The 26,325-nt window shown below is 35.4% G+C and overlaps 1 protein-coding gene across 1 annotated transcript in view; it reads left to right on the top strand.

Annotated features, from left to right (window-relative positions):
- ANKRD31 (ankyrin repeat domain 31) overlaps positions 1–26,325 on the top strand; it is a gene marked incomplete at its 5' end in the record, with an annotated part of 130,763 nt that overhangs the window by 6,703 nt on the left and 97,735 nt on the right. Inside the window, 7 exons of the mRNA XM_082651880.1 lie at positions 1,957–2,030; positions 5,481–5,581; positions 13,245–13,285; positions 16,906–16,982; positions 18,503–18,546; positions 21,722–22,342; positions 24,795–25,066. Of these exons, the coding sequence (XP_082508006.1) occupies positions 1,957–2,030; positions 5,481–5,581; positions 13,245–13,285; positions 16,906–16,982; positions 18,503–18,546; positions 21,722–22,342; positions 24,795–25,066 (1,230 nt within the window). The remainder of the gene's footprint in view (positions 1–1,956; positions 2,031–5,480; positions 5,582–13,244; positions 13,286–16,905; positions 16,983–18,502; positions 18,547–21,721; positions 22,343–24,794; positions 25,067–26,325) is intronic.

Genomic DNA, 26,325 nt, shown 5'->3' with positions numbered 1-26,325 from the left:
GATTATTACGGTTACGTTTGAAGAGCCCTTATCTTTTAAAGTTGAATACTGAAATATTTCCAGATGAAGTGGAATAAGATGTCTAGGATTTGCTTTAAAAATAATCCAGTGGGAGACTCGCAGAGGGTAGAGAGGATGGCAGAGGGATCATAGAGGACGCAAGATTGGCTGTGTACTGATAATTGTTGCACCTAGACGATGAGTATACTATTGTCTCTATTACTTGTTTATGTTTGTAATTTTCCATAAAAAAAGTAAAAAGCAAAATGAATAAGTAAATAAACCAAAACACCCCTAGTTCCAAATCATATATTTATGCCTTAGTACATTGTTACATTCTTGGATTCTGGCAAAATTTTAAAACATTTTTTTTTATTGTGGTAAGATATATATAACATAGAATTTAGCATTTTAACCATTTTTAAGTGTATAATTCAATAGCATTAAGTATATTCACATTGTTGTACAACCATCACTACTAGTTATCTCCAGAATTTTTTCATCTTCCCAGGCTGACACTCTGTGTACCCTTTAAATAAGAGCTCCTCATTCTTTCATGCCTTCAGCCTCTGGCAACTACCATTCTACTTTCTATGAATCTGACTCCTCTAGATACCTCATGTAAATGGAATTATACCATTTTTGTTCTTTTGTGTCTGGCTTATTTCACTTAGTATGATGTCTCTAAGGTCTATCCATGTTGTAGCATGTATCAGTAGTTCCTTCCTTTTTAAGGCTGAAAAATATTCCACTGTATGTCTGTACACATTTTGTTTATCCACTCATCTGTCGATGGATACTTGTCAATTCCACCTTTTAGCTATTGTGAATAATGTTTCTATGAACATGGGTGTACAAGTTAGGTCCCTGCTTTCAGTTATTTTGTGTACATACCCAGAAATGGAATTAATGGATGAAATGGTAGTTCTATGTCTAATTTTTGAGGAACCACGAAACTTTTTCACAGTGGCTGTACCATTTTACATTTCCAGTAGAAAGTACAAGAATTTCAGTTTCTCTATATCCTTGCCACACTTGTTATTTTCTGTTTTTTGGTTGGTGTGAAGTGGTACCTCATTGTGGTTTTGATTTACATTTCCCTAATGTTTAGTGTTGTTGAGCATCTTTTCATGTACTTACTGACTATTTGTATATTCTCTTTGGAGAAATGTCTATTCAAGTCCTTTGCCTGTTTTTTCATTCTGTAAAGGTTTTTTAAGCAGAAGAAATAAATACTTAGGTCTGCCTAGTAGCATACTCACTGTGCTATATCATTGCTATTTGTATCCCTCACCAGATTTGAAGCTTCTTGAGAATAAGGACTGTCTTCTCTCTTTACCTTGGTGCTGCCAAGAGCATAGTAAGAAGTGAATCCAAAAGTTAAAGTTCTGTAATTGTATGTTCTGAAAATATACACTCAGATTTAACCCTGGGATTTTAATCTGAAATTCTCTGTGGTATAGAGAAAGGTGAAGGAAAAAACCCAACAGCACTGGTCCTTCAAATAATCTCATTTCACTTCTGTTCAAAAACTATATTGATATTTGTCCCTTACTCCAAAATATATAAAAATAGCAGAATATTTATTAAAATGAACATGACCACATGCATATGTCTTTATTTTTCATCTTGGATAAGTTTTAAATTAAAGGCTACATTTCTGGAAAAAAAATTTTGATATAGAATATTAATAGTGGTATAACTAAGAATTTTAACAAATTAATTATAATTTTTATGAGTAGTTTACATTGAACCATGTTAAAAGTTTATCCACTAAATCATTTTGCAGTTTATGCAATATATCATCATATTATACACCTTAAACTTGCACAATGTTGTATGTCAATTATATCTCGATAAAGCTGGAAAAAATTTTCTAAAAGATGACAGTTGATTTGTTAGTCTTTGTTTAGGAAACATCATAACATCTGTACCTTCTTTTCTTATGTTTGAAAGGTTGATTTTTAAGGAAGACACATCTCTTAGATCTGAGTTCAGTCTCCATCCTGATATAAGTAGAACATGCAAAGGTGAGAAATAATTCTTTTCTCTAAGTAGTTCCTTTAATTTTCCAAGTATTATTATTCCATTAACTTCTCCTTTTATATTTAGTCTTATTCTTTAACTCTTTACACGGAGTTAGTTTCTTACAGGCATCTGTAATAGACCTTAAAATCTGTTATTTTATAAGGATAGCAATGGGGATTGTAACTTCTGGAAGATGTTTAAGACTCTTAGAGAGGGCTACTGAGTTGTGGAAGTGGCACTCGAATAGCAATTCTCCACCCCAGAATTTCCTGCTTAACCCTGAACTTTCCTATTTGCAAAAGTAAATAATACTTTATAATAATCAGTCTGATTCTTTCTGACTAAAATTAAGGTACAAATATCCTTGGTATATATATTTTTAAAAAGAGCCTTTCACTTACAAATTCTCCAAACCTCCTAAGTCCACTTCTAGATCAATTTAAGCACTTCTGGAAAAATCTATCACTAATTGTTACAGTTCAAAAAGATCAATTCTGCAGTAGCTGTTCAAATTGTAGGTTATTTCCTTTTATGATTTCTTCCTGTGAGCCATTTTTTATTGGAGGATGTCTGGAAATAGGTGTAGAATGGAAGGAAAATCTCCTAAACATCATGAAAATCTTCTTGTGTGTATACACTTGTCCCTTGGTATCGATGGAGGATTGATTCCAGGAACCCCTGTATACACCCAGATCCTCAGATTCTCAAGTCCCATAGTTGGCCCTCCCTATCTGTGGATTGCACATCCACAGATTCCACCAGCTGCAGATTGTAAGCATAGTACACGATATGGTCTGCGGTTGGTGGAATCTGTGGACGCCATATCCATGGATATGGAGGGCCAAATATATGTCTATGAAAAAAAAAATCCTTGTTTAAGTGGACCTGCGTAGTTCAAGCCCACTGTAGTTCACAAAGTCTTCACTGTACTTCCTCTCACCTGATACCCCAGCGGCAAATTACAGCTTCTTCTTGGAGTAGTTTTTCCTACATGTAATTGGAAGGGATAGTGTGTAATATTGGTCTCCAGAATGTGTTCTTATGATATATAAAATGACACTAGGAAGAAGTTAGAGATCTGTTTCAATATTCCAACCAAGTTTTTTCCCTTCCCTTCCCTTCGCTTCCCCAAATGGATAGACCTTAATTATTTTTGCCAATTTTTAAAAGTATAAAATATTTTTTAAATGTAAAATTATATAATGCAGAAAGTGAAAGATCCCATCCCCTTCTCTTCCTTGTAATTCCACTCCCAACAATTGGCAGTGTTTAGTATTTGTGTTTCTTTCCAGACTTTTGCATACCAATATATATATCTTTTTTCATAATTAGTATTGTACTACATGTATTATTTCTTTGTTATATTGATCTACCTCAGCCTGTTAAATTGCTGCTTTTATTCCATTGTATGAGTGTACCATTTAATGATTTGATTATGTTTGATGTTTCTCAGTATTATATCTTTGCCTACTTTTCTGATTATTTCCTTAGAGTAACTAGCTAAAGTTAGATTTGCTTTAAAGGATGAGCATATGTCAGACCTTGACATATATTGCCCCCTAAAATAGATGACTTTTTCCCTCTAGATCCAACACAGGACATATGCAATCTTTGCCAAACTGGTAAATAAAACATATCTGATTATTTTAATTTGCATTTTTGAAGAATACCAAGGCTAGGCATGTTTTAATATTGACCATTTATAGTTTTTTGTGTGTGTGAATTGCCTTAATGTCTCGTATTCTCATTTTATTGTTAATTTATAAGAGCATTTTATATATTAAAGATAGCAAAACTTTGTTGTATGTACGTTGTAAATAGTTTTATCCAGTTTCCTAGTTATTATTTAATGTTATTCATGATATGTTTTGTAGTACAGAGATTAAAAATTTTTATATAATAAAATCTGTCAGTCTCTTCTTTCAAGGTTTCTTTTTTCAAACTTAGAAATATTTTACCTATCTCAAGACCATAAAAATATTTTCTTTATCTTTTTTCCATTTATTATATTTATTGTTTTTACTTTTATGTCTTTAATATTTTTAGAATAATTTAGCATATGGAGGGTAGGTAGGGTAGGTCTCTAACTTCATGTTTTTCAAATGATTAACTAATTGCCCCAGTATTATTTATTGAATGTCATCTTGTTGCCACTGTTTAAAATACCATTATTGTTATATATTAAATTCCCAAATATATTATAGGTCTGTTTCCCACTTTTTGTTTTGTTTCACTGATATATTTTATTATTTCTACTTCTGTGCCATCACTACATTATTTTATCAGCCTTAGATTTTAATACATTTCCATATCTTGGAGGGAACATATTCTCCTACACAGAGTAGTTGGCTTGCAGCATACATCCTAAGCTTCTTTGGTACAAACAGCAAGCTCTTTGGTACAAATAGTATGAGACTTCAGCCACTGTGAGCTTCCAGCTTACCCTCCTTCATATTTTGTCTGTGGGATTTACTCTGAGCTAGGTGGTTTTCTGGGATTCTGATGGAAGAATTCCATACACTGGTTACTTCTGAGGGAGCCCCTCCTTTTCCTATGATGAGTGACAAGCTGCTAACCAGGGTTTGGTTTCCCTCTAATCCATTCCCATCTTCTATATTTTTTATTTTATATATATTTTTTATTTTATATTTCCTTTTTCCCATTGCTGCTTCAGATTTTTTTTTTAAACTAATTTCTTTGGATTCTTTTTGGGAACTCGGAAGGGAAGAAAAGTTAAATATGGGCTAAATTTGCCATCTTGAAAATTCTGACTCTTCTTGAATAATATATTAGCATTATGAGTTTTAAAAAATGACTTAAAATGAAAAAAGAAAGTGTTCTTTCTAGCAGGGTTTAAGTCTGTACAATTTTCTTTATATATCCTTTGCATTCATTCATCCTGGGACAAAGAAATATCAAGTATTATTTCATTCAGCATTGTGTATACGTTTCTTCTTAAATTTAAAAACCTTGACACATAAAAGTGGCAGTTAGGAAATTATGATTTACAAAATGATTTTTTAAATTTATTTATTATTTATTTTTGGCTGCCTTGGGTCTCTGTTTCTGTGCGCAGACTTTCTCTAGTTGCGGCTAGCAAGGGCTACTCTTGTGGTGCGCAAGCTTCTCTTTGTCATGGCTTCTCTTGTTGCAGAGCACGGTCTCTAGGCGTGCGGGCTTCAGTAGTTGTGGCATGCGAGCTCTGGAGCACAGGCTCAGTAGTTGTGGTGCACGGGCTTAGTTGCTCTGCGGCATGTGGGATCCTCCCAGACCAGGGCTCAAACCTGTGTCCCCTGCATTTGCAGGCGGATTTTTAACCACTGCACCACCAGGGAAGTCCCGTACAAGATGATTTTTAATGACATTTTGCAGTGTCTATAAAATCCTTGGGTCGTTGTTAAAGCAGAGCAATAAAACTATTGCAAATGATTTATGATTATATTTCATTCTAGGCACTCCAGAGATTCAACTTGGATTCAAACTCAGAGAGGATCCACAAGAGCAACTGAATAAAAATCAGATGATGCCTATTAGTGAGGATGCAGTCTTACAGGTATGTAGTATATTGATTAAATACATACTTATTAAAAATTGGTAATGCTGTTTGAAATAGGGGCAAATTACTAATGATTAATTCTATTTGTCTATTATTTTACTTCTTTCTTTTCTTACTCAGTTTTTTCCCTTTTCTTCGCCAGTCATTCTGTTTCTTCACTGCAACTTCAGTAAAAGCCAAATGTTTTAGGCCCTCTTTCCTTTATTTATTTCTCTTTCTGGTAGAGATGTGGAATTGAGAAGGTTAAAATAGGCTAAAATAGGATATAATAATTACAGTTTCATTTCCATTGTGTGTCAGAGGTCACCTTAAATTTGTGAAGAAGATACTAGTCTGTGTAGTATAACTTGAGATATGGGCCACTGAAAGACCCTTCTATTGTCGTGTGTGTGGGTGTGGGTGTGGGTGTGGGTGTGTGAGTGCATGTGTGTGGGCACACACTTAGATACACAAATTTTCACTTGTTTCTTTTTAATGCAGTCACCATGGGGAAAGGTAAGGGATGATTCATTTAGCACCTTGGCATAAATAAGTTAGCTAACCAGAGATAACTACAGAGTCTTAAGGAATAGAACGGAGAATACATGTATTTTAATAGCAGAAACTGACAGCAGTTCCAAAGAGTGACCATGCAGGTTTATTTAATATTGTACCTAGGAAGGTGTATCAATTGAATTGTATCTAGTCAAAAGAGTAAAATTCAACACCAAATATTTTTTTAAAGCTGAGATGTCCATATTTAGTTTCTACTAATTTGTTGAAATATCATTTTTGTAACTTCTCATTTAAGAAAAATAATTTTTTTCCCTTTAGCTTCAGTAACTGTGAAATAGGAAATAAAAATTAACTGTTTTCAATTTATCTGAGAAACATTTACCATGTGAAAATTGTATCAGGCTCTAGATTGTACCTCAGAACGGTGATTTTGAGAGCTTGATTACCAAACTTATTTGGATAGTGTTGACTTAAAAAATTGCACAAGGTGAGAGTTACGAGGTAAGTTTTATTTGGGGCAAAATGAGCACTGCAGCCCGGGAGACAGTGTTTCAGATAACTCTGAGAAACTGCTTTGAGGAGGCGAGGGGAGGAGCCAGGATAAATTAGGAGTTTTGCAACAAAGAGCAAGTAGTCGGGGGACGTTAAAAGATTATTGTTAATGAAAGAAAACCAGATATCTCAAGTTAAGGAATTTAGATCTTTTCTGTGTATGGGAAGATGCCAGAGTCTGGGCTCGTTGAAATCATTCCTTTGATGTGAACCTCAGCTCTCTGGGGCCGGTATCCTGTATTTTCACATCCTGAGTTTCCTCAGGGCTCACCGCAGGGAGTGGCTGCAGTCTGATGGCTGCTAGATGGCAGGTATTCTTTTCAGCCCTGAGTTTCCTCAGGGCTCACTGGCTCACGTTGGATGGTTGCAATCATTGATGACTGTGACGTCCTTTGTTTATCGATACGGCAGGAAATATTCCATTTATAAATATTCCATTCCATTTATAAATATTCCATTTATTAGTAGCTTTTTAAAAATATAGACTCTCAGACCTGTATTTGAGTAGAACCTAGGACTGTCCATTTTTCAAAAGCCTCCCAAGTAATTGCTGATGATCAGCTGTTGGAACAATTGTCATAGAGGACTTGAAGAGTTAATGAATGTATCTTTCAAAGATTTTTCATGAGATTGTAACTCAGCCATCTGCTGGTTATGGGCTTGTTGTAAAATTAAAATAAGAAGGATAAATGAAGCACTTGGTATTGGTCCCTCTCTTTGCCTTCGTGGGAATTCATTGGTAGTAAAATAGATACCTCCTTTAACTTTCCACTGCCCACCTCCCCACACCGTTTTTGTGTACAGTAAGAGTTAGACCATGTTACCAAAGTGTTAAACATCTGTAGCAAATTTTAATTGATATCAGTTTTTAAATTAACAGATGCTGCTTTCACAGTTTTTAATTTTATTCTTTGAAAATAAACCTTTAGAAATTTAACTATATGAGTAAAATTGATTTTGTCAAATAAATAGAGAGACCAGAAAAGGTGCTTTCCCAGAGTTATTTAAAGAAAAAAATATATATTGTTTCACAACTTCAACCTAATTTTAAGTAAATTCTAAATAATTCAGTTACTAAACAGATTTCTAAATAAATTTTTCTTAAAACTCAGATATAATATTGATATTCAACTTCAAAACAAACTATTTTAGAAATGATGAGATTGAGATTGACACATATACACTACTATGTATAAAATAAACAACTAATGAGAACCTACTGTTTAGCACAGGGAGCGCTACTCAATGATCTGTGGTGACCTAAATGGGACGGAAATCTAAAAAAGAGTGGATATATGTATATGTATAACTGATTCAGTTTACTGCACAGCAAAAACTAACACAACATTGTAAAGCAACTGTACTGCAATAAAAATTTTTTTAAAAATGATGGAACATTTCAAGTAAGGGCAAACTATGAAGAAATAGAGGATCTTTGGTTTGACATGCACTATGCTAATTTTTTTTTGCAGTTTGTGGGCCTCTCACTGCTGTGGCCTCTCCCGTTGCGGAGCACAGGCTCCGGACACACAGGCTCAGTGGCTATGGCTCACGGGCCCAGCCGCTCTGCGGCATGTGGGATCTTCCCAGACCGGGGCACGAACCCGTGTCCCCTGCATCGGCACGCAGACTCCCAACCACTGCGCCACCAGGGAAGCCCCACTATGCTAATTTTTAAAAACATAGGGAGCAGTCTTTTAAAATATTTCATACTCGTCATTTTTATTGGGTCTTGCCGTACCTTTTCTTGTTCTTTATAGGTGCTATGGCAAGCAGTTTTTAAACTTTACATAGAAATTTTAAAAATTTTGTTTGGAGAGTTTAGTAGTATGTATGGAGAGATAATTGGAGACATTACTATCAAAATTAGGAGGTATGATAGTTAATTTTATATGTCAACTTGTCTGGGCCATCAGGTGCCCAGATAGTTGGTCAAACATTATTCTGGGAATTTCTTTGAGGATGTTTTTGAATGACGTTAACGTTTAAATCACTGGATTTGGGTAAATCAGATTGCCCTTCATAACGTGGGTGGGCCTCATCCAACCAGTTGAAGGCCTATATAGAACAAAAAGACCAGCTTCCCTAAGCAAGAGAGAATTATCCAGCAGACGGCCTTTGGACTTCATCTATACCATCAGCTTTCTTTGGTCTTGAGCCTGGCCCACAGTGTAGATCTGGACTTGCCAGTTTCCCTAGTTACATGATCCAGCTCCTTACAATAAATCTCTTTCTATGTATAAACATATCCTGTTAGTTCTGTTTCTCTGGAGAACCCTGACTAATATAGTAGGCATCATTGATCTTACTATAATCGTTTTTGAATACTGGAAAATACTTGTTTGATGGGGAACAATGATTAATTCAATCTTGTGATTATTACCATCAGGCTGCTTCTTCCATCTTCTACTCACTGAAATGCTGTCTCAGAGGTATGAATCCAGGTTGAATTCACTTTTCCTCTCCGTTAAGCAGCTTCCATCTTCCACCCTTATCCATATGTGGTGGTGAAATCAGTTAAAATGAACATTTAAGAGAACCTTGAAAGGGAAACAAACAAGCACAGGCTTGTTCGACAACTGTGTAATGGAAGAAGGATCATGGTTGGCAAGACCAGAGCTCATGGAGAGATTATGTATATATATACTGCAGGGTCTTTTTTCTTTTTTAATTTATTTTATTGAAGTACAGTTGATTTACAATGTTGTTAATTTCTGCTGTACAGCAAAGTGATTCAGTTATATATATATGTATATATATATACACATATGCACACACATATTCTTTTTCATATTCTTTTCCATTATGGTTTATCACAGGATATTGAATATAGTTCCCTGTGCTATATAGTAGGACCTTGTTGTTTATCCATTCTATATGTAGTAATTTGAATCCTGCAGGGTCTTTTTAAGCCCCAGTAGGCAGGTAATATTCTCTCTTGCTAGCTACCTCTCTGATTCATGAATAGCTGGACCACTCAAATTCAAGGTGAGTTTTCAAAACTTAGGGAACCCCTTGACTCTATTATGCTGATCATTAATGTCTTTGATATCCTTTTCCTGACTAACCCATCCTGACCTGCTTTAATTCTTAGGGTCCTAGAATTGCTGTCTCTGCCCAGAGTTGCAATTGCTTAGGAATATTTTGGGAAGGAATGGATGAAAACAGGTCTTTGGCACCTGACTCAGCCAGAGTAAAGATATTTCTCATTCAGTGGTTGAATAACTTTGTGTTTAAGTTGTATTTAGATACTACTCAGTGGAGTTTAAAATGATCATTTTAGCATTACTAACACTGAAGCAATGTAGAGATGGTACCATATGTCCAGATCAAACTCTCTAAAAGACAATCATGTGGATATTTGGAAATTATAAAAAATATTTGTATAGATAACCAAATTTGGCTACCTCAGTCTGAGAGAAAGGTATTTTAAGCAAACATTATCAATAATTCATCAAGATCACTAAAACGCTGAATATCAGGAATGTGTATTCTGTTCTGCGGAATGTGAGGATAGTTTGTGTGAGACATCTCATGCCTCATGGAGAGCCAAGGTTGGTCAGGCTGATCAGGTTGGCCAGGCTTCCATTTCTCTCCCAGTAATCCATGATTCAGTTGGAGAAAATGATCTCAGATAGTAGAGTATTGTTTTTTGGTTAAGGATATATAAACAGATTTGCTCCTTTCCCAGATCCTCTAAATTGATACAATTAATTTAAACCTTCTTTCACCTCTCACACCACACCCCCAACAGATTTTTTTTTTTAAATGTCTGCACTTTATTGCCCTCGTAGGGGCAGGAGAAAAATGTCTCATGTATCAAAAGCATAGATAGCAATTTGTACCCCTTAAGAAAGAATTGATTGAAGTGTATCCTTACATTTTGTTAATCAACAAATGAACAGCTCCAACCCCCATTATATTCCAAGGCATTACCTCCTGAGGGGTATTTCTGCCTATGGAAGAGGAAAAAAAAGTCAGCTGTCAGGAGCAAACTTTCTTCTTACTTGCTCTCTTATCTTTTGTATTTTCCTTATGTGGGTAGGGTCAAATGAAAAATTAGCCCTCAGTTGGAAAATTCACTGGTCCTTTAGTAAGATGAATGAAATGAGTGTTACAGATACTTGAATGAAATGCTTTGTGAAGACTCAGAAATACCAAGTAAGTACATAAGTGTACCCTGTTTAATTAATCCTTGGGAATATCTAGGTTTACTTTCTTTTTTATAAATTTACTTATTTATTTGTCTTATTTGTGGCTGTGTTGGCTCTTCGTTGCTGTGCGCAGGTTTTCTCTAGTTGTGGCGAGCGGGGGCTACTCTTTGTTGTGGTGCGCGGGCTTCTCACTGCAGTGGCCTCTCTTGTTGCAGAGCACGGGCTCTAGGCACGCGGGCTTCAGTAGTTGGGGCGCATGGGTTTAGTTGCTCTGCGGCATGTGGGGTCTTCCCGGATCAGGGCTCGAACCCTAGTCCCCTGCATTGGCAGGCAGACTCTTAACCACTGCGCCACCAGGGAAGTCCCTAGGTTTACTTCTTGAAATTCCTTCTTCACTCTGGACCTCTGAGCTTTTTGCAAAGTCTGCTTAGGAAGTATGTATACGTGGAACCAATGTGATAACCTTGAGCACTATAAGGATGCACTATCAATAAATAACAATGAACATTATTAATTGGAGACGATTTAAGTTCTCAAATTACTTTGTGTTTTCTTGTTATTATGGCTGTTTCAGTGATCAAAACTGCTTGGAAGTTCAGGCTAAATGGCTTTACATATTTTCAGAAAGCTTTATTATTGATCATAGAAACAAACATAGAGGGTACCCCAAAGAGAGATCTTTTTGTAAAGATCTTCTTTGATACTAATAAGATATTTAAGGTAAGAATTCCTTTTAAAGCGATGAAAGCCAGTGTGCTGTGAAATCTTAAAATGGAAACATTTTATCAGAACATTTTAATCTTTTTTGAAAGGGACACAACAACTTCAGATTTTCTGGCATGACTTGAGAATTAGGCAGAATCCATTAAGCATTTAACACTGTAACACAAAGGTTGTATGATTTTTGGCCCTCAGGAGAAATATTAGAACTCAGAACCTGACAGGAGTGGCTCATCAGGACTATTATGGATTAATGAACTAAGAAAAGGGAAATGCTAGGAATAAAAAGAAGGAACACTCCCTTTCTCTTTACCTAAGTTCCACAAATCCTTTTACAGAAAGAAATTAAAACAAAATACTAAACATAAGAGCCAAAACTATAAAACTCTTAGAAGAAAACGTAGGGGGAGAGTATCATGACATTCAATTTGGCAATGATTTCTTGGCTATGAAATCATAAGCAACAAAATAAAAAATAGATAAGCTAGATTTCGTGAAAATTAAAAACCTATGTGCATCAAAGGACACTATCAACAGAGTGAAAAGATAACTCAAAGAAAGGGAGAAAATATTATTTGTAAATCATATATCTGATAAAGGATTGATACACAGAGTATATGGAGACTCTTATAACTCAACAACAACAAACAACTAATTAAAAAATGGGCGAAGGACATAAATTGACATTTAGTAAAGAAGATGTAGGGAATTCCCTGGTGGTCCAGTGGTTAGGACTTGGCGCTTTCACTGCTGGGACCCAGGTTCGATCCTTGGTTGGGGAACTAAAATCCCACAAGCCACTGCAGCGTGGCCAAAAAAAAAAAGAGACATACAAATGGCTAATAAGCATATGAAAAGATACTCAGCATCTTTAACCATTATGGAAATGCACATCAGAACCATGATGAAATACCATCTCACACTCATCAGGATGGCTATTACCAAAACAAAATAACAAGTATTGATGAGAATATGGAAAAATTGGAATTCTTGCTCATTGCTGGTGGGAAATGTAGAATGAAATGGTACAGCTGCTATGGAAAATGGTATGGTGATTCCTCAAAAAATTAAACATATAATTACCATATGATCCAGAAATTCCACTTCTGGTTATATACCCAAAATAAGTGAAAGCAGGGACTCGAAAATATATTTGTATACCCACACTCATAGACGCATTACTCACAATAGCCAAAAGGTGGAAGCAACCCAGGTGTCCATTAATAGATGCGTAGATAAATGAAATGTGGTACATACATACAATGGAATATTATTTAGCCTGAGAAAGGAAAGAAATGCTGATACATGCTACAACAAGGATGAACCTTGAAGACATCATTACTAAGTGAAATAAGCCAGTCACGAAAGGACAAATATTGTATGGTTCCTTTTATATGAGGCACTTAGAGTAGTCAAAACAGAGATAGAAAGAATCATGGATGCCAGGGGTTGGGAGAGGAGTAAATGGGGAGTTAGTGTTTAAATAGGTATGGACTTTCAGTTAGGGAAAATGAAAAAGTTCTGGAAATGGATGTTGGTGTTGATTGTACATCAATGGGAATGTTCATAATGCCACAGAACTTTAAATGGTCAAAACGGTGAATTTTATGTTTTACATATTTTACCACAATAAAAAAAGATTCTAAGAAAGAATAACATATCTTAAATGTTAAATTTTTAGCTTGTTGTATTAGCTTAGTATTCCTCAGTTGGAAAAAACTACTGTTCTTTCTTTCTAGCAACCTCAAGATGAAATGGAACAAAATGAAGCTCCGTTACAGTAAGTATAATGTTTTTGGGCATTATTATATTATAGATATTTTTTGTCATTTTATACATATAAAATAAGTGTTCTTTTTCTTAAGAGTTTTAGAGTTATTGTATATTTTTGAATAATTGTCCCTTTAGCAACATAAATATATGTTATTTTACAAACATTGTAGATAAGTTTCATTGCATGAGAAAGACTGAATCAGTTGATTCTCTAATATTACTTAAAAAACAAATTTATAGCATAGCATGAGGGAAGAATTTGTAGAGCTTATTGAAATTAGACTTTCATAGAACTATTATACTTAAAGAGACCTTATCCTTTCAATTTTTTTATAAACAATGGTTCTCAAAGTAAAGCCTGTGGACCCCCTGGGAGTCCCTGAGGCTCTTCCCAGAGGATCTGTGAGGTCAAAACTATTTTGATAATAATGCTAACACATTATTTGCCTATTTTATGGTATTGACATTTGCACTTACAGTGCTAAAGCAAATGGTGGATAAAAAGCTGGAGCCTTAGTAGGCATCAGGGCAGTGACACCAAATAGGACTGGTAGTCACCGTATTTTTCACAGCCATGTACTAGCGGTTTAAAAAAAAAAAAAGGCCAGTTTTACTTAGTGCATTTGATGAAGCAGAAAAGTTATTAGTTTTATTAAATTTCTACCCTTGAATATATATCTTTTTACGCTTCTGTGTAAAGTGTGATAGTTGTCTTAAGAAGAGCACTTGTGCACTTGTTTGAGTTATAAGATTAGTAAAAAAAAAATAGTTTCACCTTTTTTTTTAACTTGGAAGAATAACAAACTGTTTATTCACAGTGGAGTATATGGCAGACATTTTCTTGAACTTTCTGGTAAGATCAGTGGAAATATTTACAAAGGTGACCTTTTTGAGATTTTTATGATGAAATAGATCAATATAGGGAAGAGCTGCATAACTCAGCAAATCAGTATTTTCTGAAAGACCAATGCATAATGTCACAGCATCACCCACAGACAAGTAAAAGATCCGTTCAAAGTGCAGCGTAGACCAATATAAAAGTTCATTGATTTTGTTTCAATTTTCACATTTCCAGTAACCTTTAAGGAAATTATTGCTTTTAGAGTTTTGGTATGTTATCTAAAAAGAATATGCACTATTATCCTAAAAGGCTGCTAAAGTACTCCTTCCTTTTCCAACTGCATATCTGTATAAGGCCAGATTTTTGTAATATACTTCAAATAAAAAAATATATCACAGGGCTTCCCTGGTGGCACAGTGGTTGAGAGTCCGCCTGCCGATGCAGGGGACACGGGTTCGTGCCCCGGTCCGGGAGGATCCCATGTGCTGTGGAGCAGCTGGGCCCATGAGCCATGGCCGCTGAGCCTGCACGTCCAGAGCCTGTGTCCGCAACGGAAGAGGCCACAACAGTGAGAAGCCAGCATACCGCAAAAAAAAAAAAAAAATATATATATATATATATATCGCAAAAGATTGAATGTGTTGTAGCAGTTCAGGTGGCAGCTGTCTTGCATTAAGCCATACATTAAAGAGATTTTTTTAAATGTGAAACAGTGCCACTTTCTCACTAAATTTTTTTTCATTTTGGAAAATGCAAAAATGTTTCATAACAATATAATAATATATTGGATTATTACTGTTACTTAAAAATTAATGATTATTTAACATTTTTCTCCATTTTAATTTCTAATATGTAAATATAAATAAATAGAAGCCACATGAACAAAAGCTCTTTGAGTTCCTCACTAAGTTTTAAGAGTGTAAAGGAGTCCAAAGACCAAAAGTTTGAGAATCACTATTTTAAAATAATCCTTTTACTGAATATATCAGCAATATAAGTTCATCTACAGAAATGGAAAAAGAGAAAAGACTAAGAAAGACTAATGCAGCATCCATGGTCTCACAGCCTGGAGAGAACCATTGTTAACATTTTGGTACATTTTATTTTAGGCTTTCTATATATTTTTGTTTTGTTCATATTTTCTACAAAATTGGGATTATTCTGCAGATACTTTTGTTTCCTGTTTTTTTTCTTTCTTTCTTTTTTTTTTCTGCCACACCACGCAGCTTGTGGGATCTTGGTTCCCTGACCAGGGATCGAAACCAAGCCCCCTGCAGTGGAAGCCCAGCCTCCTAACCACTGGACCACCAGGGAATTACCCCTGTTTTCAAATTTTAAGTAGTGTTTATCATAATTATTATTTCACATCATTAATATTTTGTAAAAACATGAATTTTAATGGCCTTATAATATTTCATTGTATAACTTACTATACTGTAATTCATTTAATCATTTCGCTAATATTGGACATGTATGTTGTTTGCAGTCTTGCCTAATATAAATAATTATTTTTTAATACCTTAGATGAAAGTTTGCTCTATTTTCAAAACTTCTGTGTTAAATTCTCTTTTATAATTAAGGAAAAAATTCTGCTGTTGATTCAAACTACGATTTTGTTTTATTTTAAATCAGCTTGTACTCAAAGAATCATGTTTTAGGGGAAAAAATGGCATTCTTTTCTATTTGCCTCATAGAAATTATTCTATATGAGCAGATTCATTTTCAAGATAGCTTATACTGATCACTTCTATTTTTTTAGGCAGGAAAGAATGTTCAATTTATTATTCTTGCTTAGGATTCAAGTAGCTATGCCTGGTTCATAAAAACTGTTCTTAAAACAACTGGAACAAGAGGCTTTTTTTTTTTTAAAGGAAGATATCTTGATTGCATTTGTATAGTAAATTAGATTGAGAAAAAAATAGTTAACTGATTGCTTTTCTTCAATCAACTTTTTTTAAACATCTTTATTGGAGTATAATTGCTTTACAGTGTTGTGTTATTTTCTGCTGTATAACAAAGTCAATCAGCTATACATATACATATATCCCCATATCCCCTCGCTATTGCGTCTCCCTCCCACCCTCCTTATCCCACCCCTCTAGGTGGTTGCAAAGCACCGAGCTGATCTCCCTGTGCCATGCACCTGCTTCCCACTAGCTATCTATTTTACATTTGGTAGTGTATATATGCCAACGCTACTTTCTTACTTCGTCCCAGCTTACAGTCAACTTTTAATTATCCCAGGGTAGATGATCAAAATTGTAGATTAGGCTTGACCTTTATTTTGCTCACAATCTCTTCCCTTCAGTAGTTCCTACCTTTTTTTCCCTTGCTGTGAAATACAAGAAAGGTAAATAATGTCTGAGAATTTTCTCATGAGTGACTTTCACTTACATCTCAAGCTATAATGACAAACTTTCAGTGTATTTGAGGATTTAAGTAGTCAAGCTTCATAAATTAGGACCAATTTTTCTCTCTCACTCCACCTTTCTATTTGGTAGACAGTCATCTCCAAAGTTACTTTCAGACCTAAATGTAGTTTAGCTTGTCTACACTCCTAAAGTTCATTCCTTAATTTTTTTGGCTCTCTCCATTTTTGCAGCCATTTGAAATTTAAATGTTAACAAATTGCTAGTAATTGGAGTAAAAAAAGTTGATCCTATTTGAAATTCCTTTAAATTAAAAAGAAGTTTAAATTGTATCTGAATGAGAAATAGTGGGGTTTTTTCCATTTGAAACTTTATATGTATTTATTAATTAATTGATTTATTTTTTTTTTTTTTTAGGATTAGAAAAAGTTGTCCAGTGTTCACTGTGTCATTTCCCCAGGCTGAACTTTCACTGAACCACCAGAGTATTCAAGGTACACTTTGATGAGTAGAGTCATATAAAGTGAATTTGTCTTTGCCTAAAAATAGAAGGCTTAATTAGATATGGATTTATTTACAACTAGGCTGGTCTACTATACATTGCTTCCATACATTTTTACATATGAAATCAGTGTTGCTGTTGACCGTGGAATCGTGCTGCTTAAAGTTGCCCATATGCAAAGAGCTCAGGTGCAGTCAGTACCTACTCCTCCACATCTACTTTTTTGACTTGTAATTTGGGGGCTCAAATTTGAAAACAATGTTTGTTTTCTCTATTCATAGCATTCTTAATATGTATGTCATGTCTTTCTTGACTGGCAGTTAGGCAGGCCATTTACTTGATTTCAGCTGTATTAGAGGGTAGCTGTCTTTCACTCTGAAGTGCCACCTATGTATGTTGTATGACAGTGTAGTAAATATTCTTAGTGGTCATCGAAACTTTGTATTATAAGAAAAGGCACAAGGACGTGATACTTGAAGTTGAAAAGCTAAGTTTTAAAATCTCTGTCTTCTGATCTGTTGCTACTACAACAATACCAGTACCACTTAACGCCATCACCAACTCTTGCATGCACTCCTAGTGCCTGGATTTTGGTCTGTAATATTATTTATTCATTATTTTAACAAATATTTATTGAGCCTGGTAAGTGCCAGGTGTATGGGTGCTATGGGTGTACAAATGCCAAGCAAACCAGGGATCCTAAAAGGATAGCTGATCTGTCTTGGAGCTTGAAGATATTAGGATGGATCTGAAAATCTTACCATTGTTGGAAAACAAAAATGCTTTCAAGGATGTCAGGGGGCAGTGCTAAAAGGGTAAAGAGCTAGGTCAATTGTGCTCCCACTGGCCAACCTGTGACAAATTAGCTGGGGAAAAAAACTAACATGATTTTGGTTCATGGAAATAAGTTTGTGAAAAAAAAAATCATGAGTTCATAATGATACTCAAAAAATGTTAGTAGTGTTCAAAAGGTAGTCTCAATACAGGAAAAAAAAGCAACTATCGTAGAATGTTTAAAAATTTTTAATAACTTTAAGAAATAGAGACTTGTTGATACATGTACCTTTAGGACATCTCCTGATTCCTTTTGGCCGCTACATGAATGTTCCTTTTTATGCCTAACTCAACAGCATGAATTCATTTAAATTCTGTTACCTATAATGGAGATGATAATGACACAGAGAAAGTAGATATGATTTTTCCATGTAGTTGCGAATACTTAGGATAACTCAGACAAAGTAGAGAGGTTGGTTTTTAACTAAACTAATTCCAAACAATTATAATATTACCTGGCTTCATGTGAAATATTTTTTTAAGGAATGGAAGAATTTCATAATTTTATTGCCAACATACTTTTATATCAATAAATTGGTATAATATTTATTAAATATTTGATATATCACATGAATGAGGGAGTCATTTCAAGTTATATGATTAAGAAATGCTGAGTGAGACAATATGTTTTAATGCTTTAATAAAACTGGAATGAAAACATATAATGTTATCTTCTAGGACCTGAGGCTGAAGATCCTAAAGTGTTAACACACCCAGAAAAGGTTGGTCTGTATAATAGAAATTAGCTATTCAAATCTTGGGTTTAGATTTTTTTAAAAACATTATGTTGCTTAAAGTATCAAGTTCATTTAAGTTTTCCCCTAGGCAGGAATATGACTAAACCATTTCAATAGATAGAATTGTGTAACAACCCATTTCAGTGTTTTTGTTTTTTTTTAAGGGGAATAATTTTCCAGTACTTTTCTCGTAAACTCTTGTATATCTGTCTTTTGAATAAAGCAGGCTTTCACTGTTCACAGGTTTTTTTGCGAGTTGCAAAAAATTTTTCCCTGCATTCCCGCATTCAGTCTGGGCTGCCACAGTCAGACAGAAAGCGCGAGGACACTTTTCTTATATCTGTAGTGGAGACCCATTTCAGTATTTATTCTTCCTTATCTCTAATGAAATAGAATTTTCTTGATCTGTGTTTCTTATCTAGCATTATAAGTCTTTTATTCTTTATCTAGAGGAGAAGCATATAATTTAATATCAAAGTAGTTGCTGAGATGTAATAGCAAAAATGCCTTCTGTTGCTTTGTCTATTACCCTTGTTCCTTTAATATTTCCTGCTGGATACTGCTTTCCCATCTTCCAGTTACTAATCAGTAACCATGTACCTGAGGGCTTGTTTTGGCTTTGCTTTCTGCTTGGTGCTATGGGAAATCAGAGGACTATAAGATTGGCTCTGCCCATAACAGACTCCAACAATCAAGGACCTCCCCAGGCCAACCCTGTCATACACCTGTAGCTTACTTCATCTCAGGTATACCTTACACATTCCCACCTCCATGCCTTTGTTTAAGTCAGGAGTCAGAAAGCAAGGGAAAGAGCATAAAATTTGGAACCACATAGGTTGTGTTCCAAGGGCAAGTGTGTCATTTACATGTGTAATATACAGAAAGTGATACTCATTTCATAGGATTATAGAGAGGACTGAGAGCAGTGATGGCTCACGGTGTTTGGTACCTAGTTGGTGCTTAAGAAATACGTGTTTTTCCTACTTTTACACCTTCACAAATCATTAATTTCTGGCTTAAGTTCCTTCTCCTCTTTGGATCTGTCTCAGATGACTGTGGTGATCTTGACCAAAGTAATTGCTCCCTCTTTAACATTGCTTATTCACTGTATCAGTATTTCCCTATCACTTGCCTCCTGTGACATTAATAGATCTTTGAGAATAAAGGATTTTTTTGAACAAAGAAGTTTAGAGAACACTGTATCCTAAAGTCTCCTCAAGATTTACAGTGCACGTTTTGAAAAGTCTTGTAGTAAATAAATCTGTTTAACTTTGTTTAACCGAGCATTTTTCAGGCAATCTTGAAAACCCTTCACTGCCTCCATTTCTTTCCCCCCAGAAAACTTATTCTTGTTACACTAGGGCTATGGTTTATGCCATTCATTTGAGTTCATGCAGTGTTTTTGACATTATTTATAGTTTGTTTATTTATTTATTTTTTTATTTATTTATTTTTTTTGCGGTACGCGGGCCTCTCACTGTTGTGGCCTCTCCTGTTGCGGAGCACAGGCTCCAGACACACAGGCTCAGCGGCATGTGGGATCTTCCCAGACCGGGGCACGAACCTGCGTCTGCTGCATCAGCAGGCGGACTCTCAACCACTGCGCCAGCAGCGAAGCACGATTTATAGTTTATTTAATGTCTTATGTATTAATGCCTTCAATCTTAATTTAGGAATTAATTTCCTTTAGGGCAGAGTTCAATATATATATATATATATATACACACATATATACACTTTATTAGATCTAAGGCCTTGAATTTAGTAGATATAAGGACTTCAGATAAGAGGGAGATCTTGAACATGACTTCAAGAATGGATAGGATCCAGTTCTTCAATTCCTTCTAAATTTCTTTTATCTTTCTGAGCAAATTATAGTTTGCATTGCTAATAAATATATCTTATTAAGCTCTGGATGCTATGTACAGCGAATATAAATGGTGGCAGGTAGAAAAGGAAGAGAGGGAGAATAAAATGGTTTTCACTTCCCTTACTCAAATCAAATCATAGTATTAGAGGGCTTACAAGTTACAGTGCATTCTGGAAGAGTGATGTGTCAGTGAAGGTGGATTTGATTTTTAGAAACAGGCAGAAGTCACTGAAACCCATTCTGATATTTAAGGTCAAGCAAATTAACAGTTTTCAATGTTGAAAGAAAGTTTAATGCTTTTAAGTTATTGAGACTGATTTTCTTGAATGGCTTATAAACAATTTTGAAAGCGCTTTCAAAAGAGGAAGTCTAATAATATTTTGATCATTGGAAATATTGTGAGAACAGGTATAACCTATTAAGGTGATGTCTTTGAAGATAATAGTCATTTTGTGTTTTGCAGTTTTGTGTTTTTTGTTTAAAACAACCATAAGTCAGAACCATTGATTTATAGCCAGAGCTTGTAATATTTACATAGAACTGTTTTCATTTCTCCTTTTCTCCTCCCTGACCACCTGTCCTTTGGCCTTTTTACATCACATTTACATATGCTTACAGAGGTGGGGAATAAAAGGAAGGTGAAACTACACCAATTTTGTTCCTGGTTAATTAATAAAATTCAATAGGGATTTTTAGCAAGGGAGAATTTTTCAACTATTAACTGCAGTGAAGTTTTTAGATTATCTGTTGATTTAACTATCCATGTTATCTCTGGTCTTCCCTTAGCCCAGATAATTTAAACTTAGCTGAATAGATAATTTGCCATCTGTAATTATGGCCCGGCCAATTTTACCCTTGGTCTACTATTAAATGTTTAACCATGTGTTCACAGTCATTAGTAATTTGGTATAGGAAAGTAATAAAGAGTATTTTTTTTTTTTTTGTGGTACGCGGGCCTCTCACTGCTGTGGCCTCTCGCGTTGCGGAGCACAGGCTCCGGACACGCAGGCCCAGCGGCCACGGCCCACAGGCCCAGCCGCTCCGCGGCACGCGGGATCCTCCCGGACCGGGGCACGAACCCACGTCCCCTGCATCGGCAGGCGGACCCTCAACCACTGCGCCACCAGGGAAGCCCCAATAAAGAGTATTTTTATTTATGGAAGGGAGGAAAGTTGATAAAGCTTTTGGTGGTAACTTAGCAACATGATGAACTAGAAAACTATAACATTTTCATTTTAAACACTTTTTTGTATATGTAATAATGATGTAAATTCTATTTGGAATATACAGGAACTAAGTAGAGACAGAGACTCTCCTGAAATAAGCCTTCTCTCAAGTACTACTATTAAAGAACTCGGTACATTTGCTGTAAAGGAGAACTTGTTAATAGAGCCAGAGAAGGAGCCTAGCAAGGACGTCACATTGACCATGACTTCTGAAGAAACCAAAGATGAAGAAAGCTCTCTTGAAACTTTTGTGTCTATCTTAGAAAAGTTACTGACATCACCAGAAATCACCCAGGAGGAAAGACCGATTAGAATAATGAGTGATTTTCAATGTAAAGAGTTGATGAACCCATTGAGCAATTCTTCGAGTTCCATATCAATACCTTTGACATGTCACAAAGATTTACTAGAAAACTCAAAGGATGATGCATTGCCAGCTGAGTCGTTAGCAGCCTTAAACACGTTGTCAGAAGCCAAGGTGGAACCCATCTGTCACAGAAAAGAGGGAGATACCAGTCTCAGTGCTGGAAATGAATGTTTAGGAGTGGAGCCCAGTATGTCTCAGACTGATGAAGATTGTACACAAATAGCAGAGGTGAATTTTGAGACTCTTTGTTCTACTCAACCAGTTGAACAAGATTCCAAGTTAGGTGAGCTACAGGACAAGCATCTTTCAGTGCAGCAAGTAAGTGCAAGTATGAGTCTATGATTTTGCCTTTTATAGTGACCTTTAACAAGTCTTCATTGCCCATATACTTTATTTTAAATTCAAACCTTCTACCCAAATACCAGCACTCAGAAGATACTTTTTGACTTTGAAGCATATAGTTACCTTTATTGAGGTTCCCGGGGTAGAGTTTTCAAGGGGTTAAAAGTTAAAATAGATAAGTTTCTCCTCTGAAAACCTGAGAAGATATATCATCATTACATTGCTTATATAGAAGAAGGAAAAAAATTGTTACCAGAATTTTCCCGATTAGCTCAGAAAATCACTATGTCTGCCTAGGTGCAGAGTAGAGATAAGATACCCACATCAGTTTCTAGTTGGAAGTAAAATATATGCAATTGGACTGCCAGGAGAGGGAGAAAATTATGCCTGGCTTCAGTACAACTTGGCATACTGTGTCTGAGGATACTGTCAGGTGACACAGTTCTTGGGTGTAGAATTCCTGGACTATTATGCTTGGAGACCCTGGAGTGGCCTGTCACTTGCCAAGTCCCTTTTTCATGTTGACAATTTTTTTCTTTTTAAAAATAATCTTTATTTTTTCCTGATTATAATAGTAACACATCCTCATTATAAAAAAAAAAAATCAAACATTACAGTAAGAGGAAGTCTCCCACATTCCACTTTCCAGAGATAATCATTGTTAACAGTTTGCTGCATGTCTCCATTTTTTTCTATGCATAATTCTATGTAAGTTTATTTTATATAAATGGGATTATATTATACATAATGCTTTGCAATTTGTTTTTAAAATTTAATAATACATCGTGGTTATCTTTCTGTGTCAACAAAAGTAGCACTACTTAAATCTTTCTACTTGTTGAATGGTATTCCACTCTATGGGTGTGTGTGTGTGTGTGTGTGTGTGTGTGTGTATAATAATATAATTTATTTAACCAATTCACTAATGATGGTCATTTGGATTTTTTTTTCTTTTCTTTTCTATCCTCCTTCTGGCTATTACCAAAATGCTCCTGTGAACATTTCTTGGAAGATTTAAATAACATTATACTAAGCTCAGGTTATAACATACACACCTGGAATAATACTGCATGCAATTCTGGTCAAAAAATTTCAAAACAGATATAATGATATGTTTAAAAAATCCAGAAAAAGAGAAACTAATCATGGGGATAGGGCATGAAGATTAAGTTAAACATTCCAGGATTCTAATCTAAAAAGAGGTAATATGAGTACAGTGTAGGAAATTATGACTGGTATTGATAGAGTAAGCATGAACTTAGGAGGTCTTCAAAAAAAGTCTACTTAGAAGTAGAAAAGAGATTGATTTAGAACAAATCAAAGTAAATACTCTTTTACTTAGCTATAATAAAAATATGAAACTTGTGGGACTTCCCTGGTGGTCCAGTTGTTAAGACTCTGCGCTCACAATGGAAGCGGCCCGGGTTCGATCCCTGGTCAGGGAACTAGATCCTGCATGCCACAACTAAAGATCCCATATGCCGCAACGAAGATCCCACATGTGGCAACAAAGACCCCGTGTGCTGCAACTAAGACCCGGTGCAGCCAAATAAATAAATATTTTAAATAAAATATGAAACTTGTTATCTTGAGAAGCTTTGCAAGCTGGATATATAAATAAGCTCAAGAAAGGTTTACGTGATATGTATAAAAATATGTATCCCCACAAAAGTTAAATCTATAATGGATTTAACTTTAAGGGGAAGTTAGAGCCGTTCATGATATACTGCTAACCTTTTAAAATCAATATAATGGAAGTTATATAGTATCTCATCCCACAAATATCACTTACTGTTGCTATCAAATAACAAAATACTAGGCTGAATAGAACACTGATCTGGCCTGGCGTGACAGTACTACTCTTTTTATGTGTCTCTCATCATTTCGTGCTACCCATTTCCTATGAAATTAAAGCACCCAGAGTGACCTTAGGTTTATCCTTGAGTTTTAAGGATGAATATTGATAAAAATAATATTTACTTATGCTTTTCTTGTCTTAGGCTTTTAAATCTGCATTGTCGGGGCTTCCCTGGTGGCGAAGTGGTTGGGAGTCCGCCTGCCGATGCAGGGGACGCGGGTTCGTGCCCCCGTCTGGGAGGATCCCGCATGCCGCGGAGCGGCTGGCCCCGTGGGCCATGGCCGCTGGGCCTTCGCATCCAGAGCCTGCACTCCGCGACGGGAGGGGCCGCAGCGGTGGGGGGGCCCGCATACTGAAGAAAAAAAAAAAAAAAATCTGCATTGTCATTTGTTACATTAACTATGATAAAATTTACATTATGTTCACATATGTCTATGGGTTTTTGTATTTCCATCTTATAAGGTATTTTTGTGTAATCAAAGGACAAGATAAAACTTAATTTCTTCTAATTTTATTTTATTTTTTTGCATTGTTGTAATTATTTGTGTATGTATTTACATCTTATTACAGAGTCTAGAAGACCCAAATCCATTTGGATTGCAAACTTTGGTTCATCAAAATGTCACCTCTTGTGATCCACTAAATAATAAGGGAAATTCAAAGCCAGTGGAAAATAGCTCTGACCAGGACACTCCATGTGTGTTAAGGAGATCATCCAGACTGAAAGTAGGCAGAGATGCAAAGCCCACAGCTGACATATATAAGATGCCAGAAAAGATTTTACCCAAAATACTTGACTGTGAGGATCAAACAAATAATAACTCTTCAACTGAGAATTTCAGGTATGCTACCAACCTAATACATAATTCTGTGTTTGGGACATTAGAGTCAGTGTACCTCTAAGTAAAGAACTTTATTTTTCAGTTTTGTTATTTTATTAATTTTGCAACTTAAAAAAACCCCAGAAAACTCTTTTACTTTCTTTTTTTAAGACAAAATAATGGGAAATTGTTGTATTTTAGCTTAATGCTAATTTTCTTTCTTTAACATCTCTCACCACACATAGTTACAAATTTTTTTTCTTGTGATGAGAACTTTTAAGGTCTACTCTCTTAGCAACTTCTCAAATGTACAATACAGTATTATTAACTATAGTCACCATGCTGTACATTACATCCCCTGGACTTACTTATCTTATAACTGGAAGTTTGTACCTTTTGACCACCTTCACCCATTTCACCCACCCACACCGTCTCCTACCTCCAGAACTAGTCTGTTCTCTGTATCTATTAGTTTAGGGTTTTTGTTTTTTTGATTTTTTGTTTTTTTGTTTTAGATTCCACATGTAAGTGAGATCATACAGTATTTGTCTTTCTCTGACTTATTTCACTTAGCATAATGCTCTCAAGGCCCATTCATGTTCTAGCAAATGGCAGGATTTTTTCTTTTCTGTGGCTGAATACCATTCCATTGTGTGTGTGTGTGTGTGTGTGTGTGTGTGTGTGTGTGTATCACATTTTCTTTATTTATTCATCCATAGATGGATATTTAGGTTGCTTCCATGTCTTGACTATTGTAAGTAAAGCCACGGTACAAATGGGACTGCAGATATTATTTTGAGATAGTGATTTTGTTTCCTTTGGATAAATACCCAGGAGTGGAATTGCTGGATCATATGGTAGTTCTCTTTTTAATTTTTGAGGAATCTCCATACTGTTTTCCGTCGTGGTTGCACCAATTTACATTCCCACCAGCAGTGCAAGAGGGTTCCCTTTTCTCCACACCCTCTCCAGCATTTATTATTTGTAGACTTTTTGATGATGGCCATTCTGACTGGTGTGGGATGATATCTCATTGTGGTTTTGATTTACATTTCCTTGATGATCAGTGATGCTAAGCACCTTTTCATGTACCTGCTGGCCATTTGAGTGCCTTCTTTGGAAATGTCTTTTTAGTTCCTCTCACGTTTTTTAATCGGATTGCTTTTCTCTTTGCTATTGAGTTGTATGAGTTCTTTATATGTTTTGGATATTAATCCCTTTTCAAGTATATGATGTGCAAATATTTTCTCTCATTTGGTAGGTTGTCTTTTCATTTTGTT

This window comes from Grampus griseus (genome assembly GCF_964374135.1).
Source record: "Grampus griseus genome assembly, chromosome: 3".
NCBI lineage: Eukaryota > Metazoa > Chordata > Mammalia > Artiodactyla > Delphinidae > Grampus > Grampus griseus.
The sequence above is the reverse complement of the archived record's forward strand: the minus strand, read 5'-3'. Positions and strand labels throughout refer to the sequence as shown.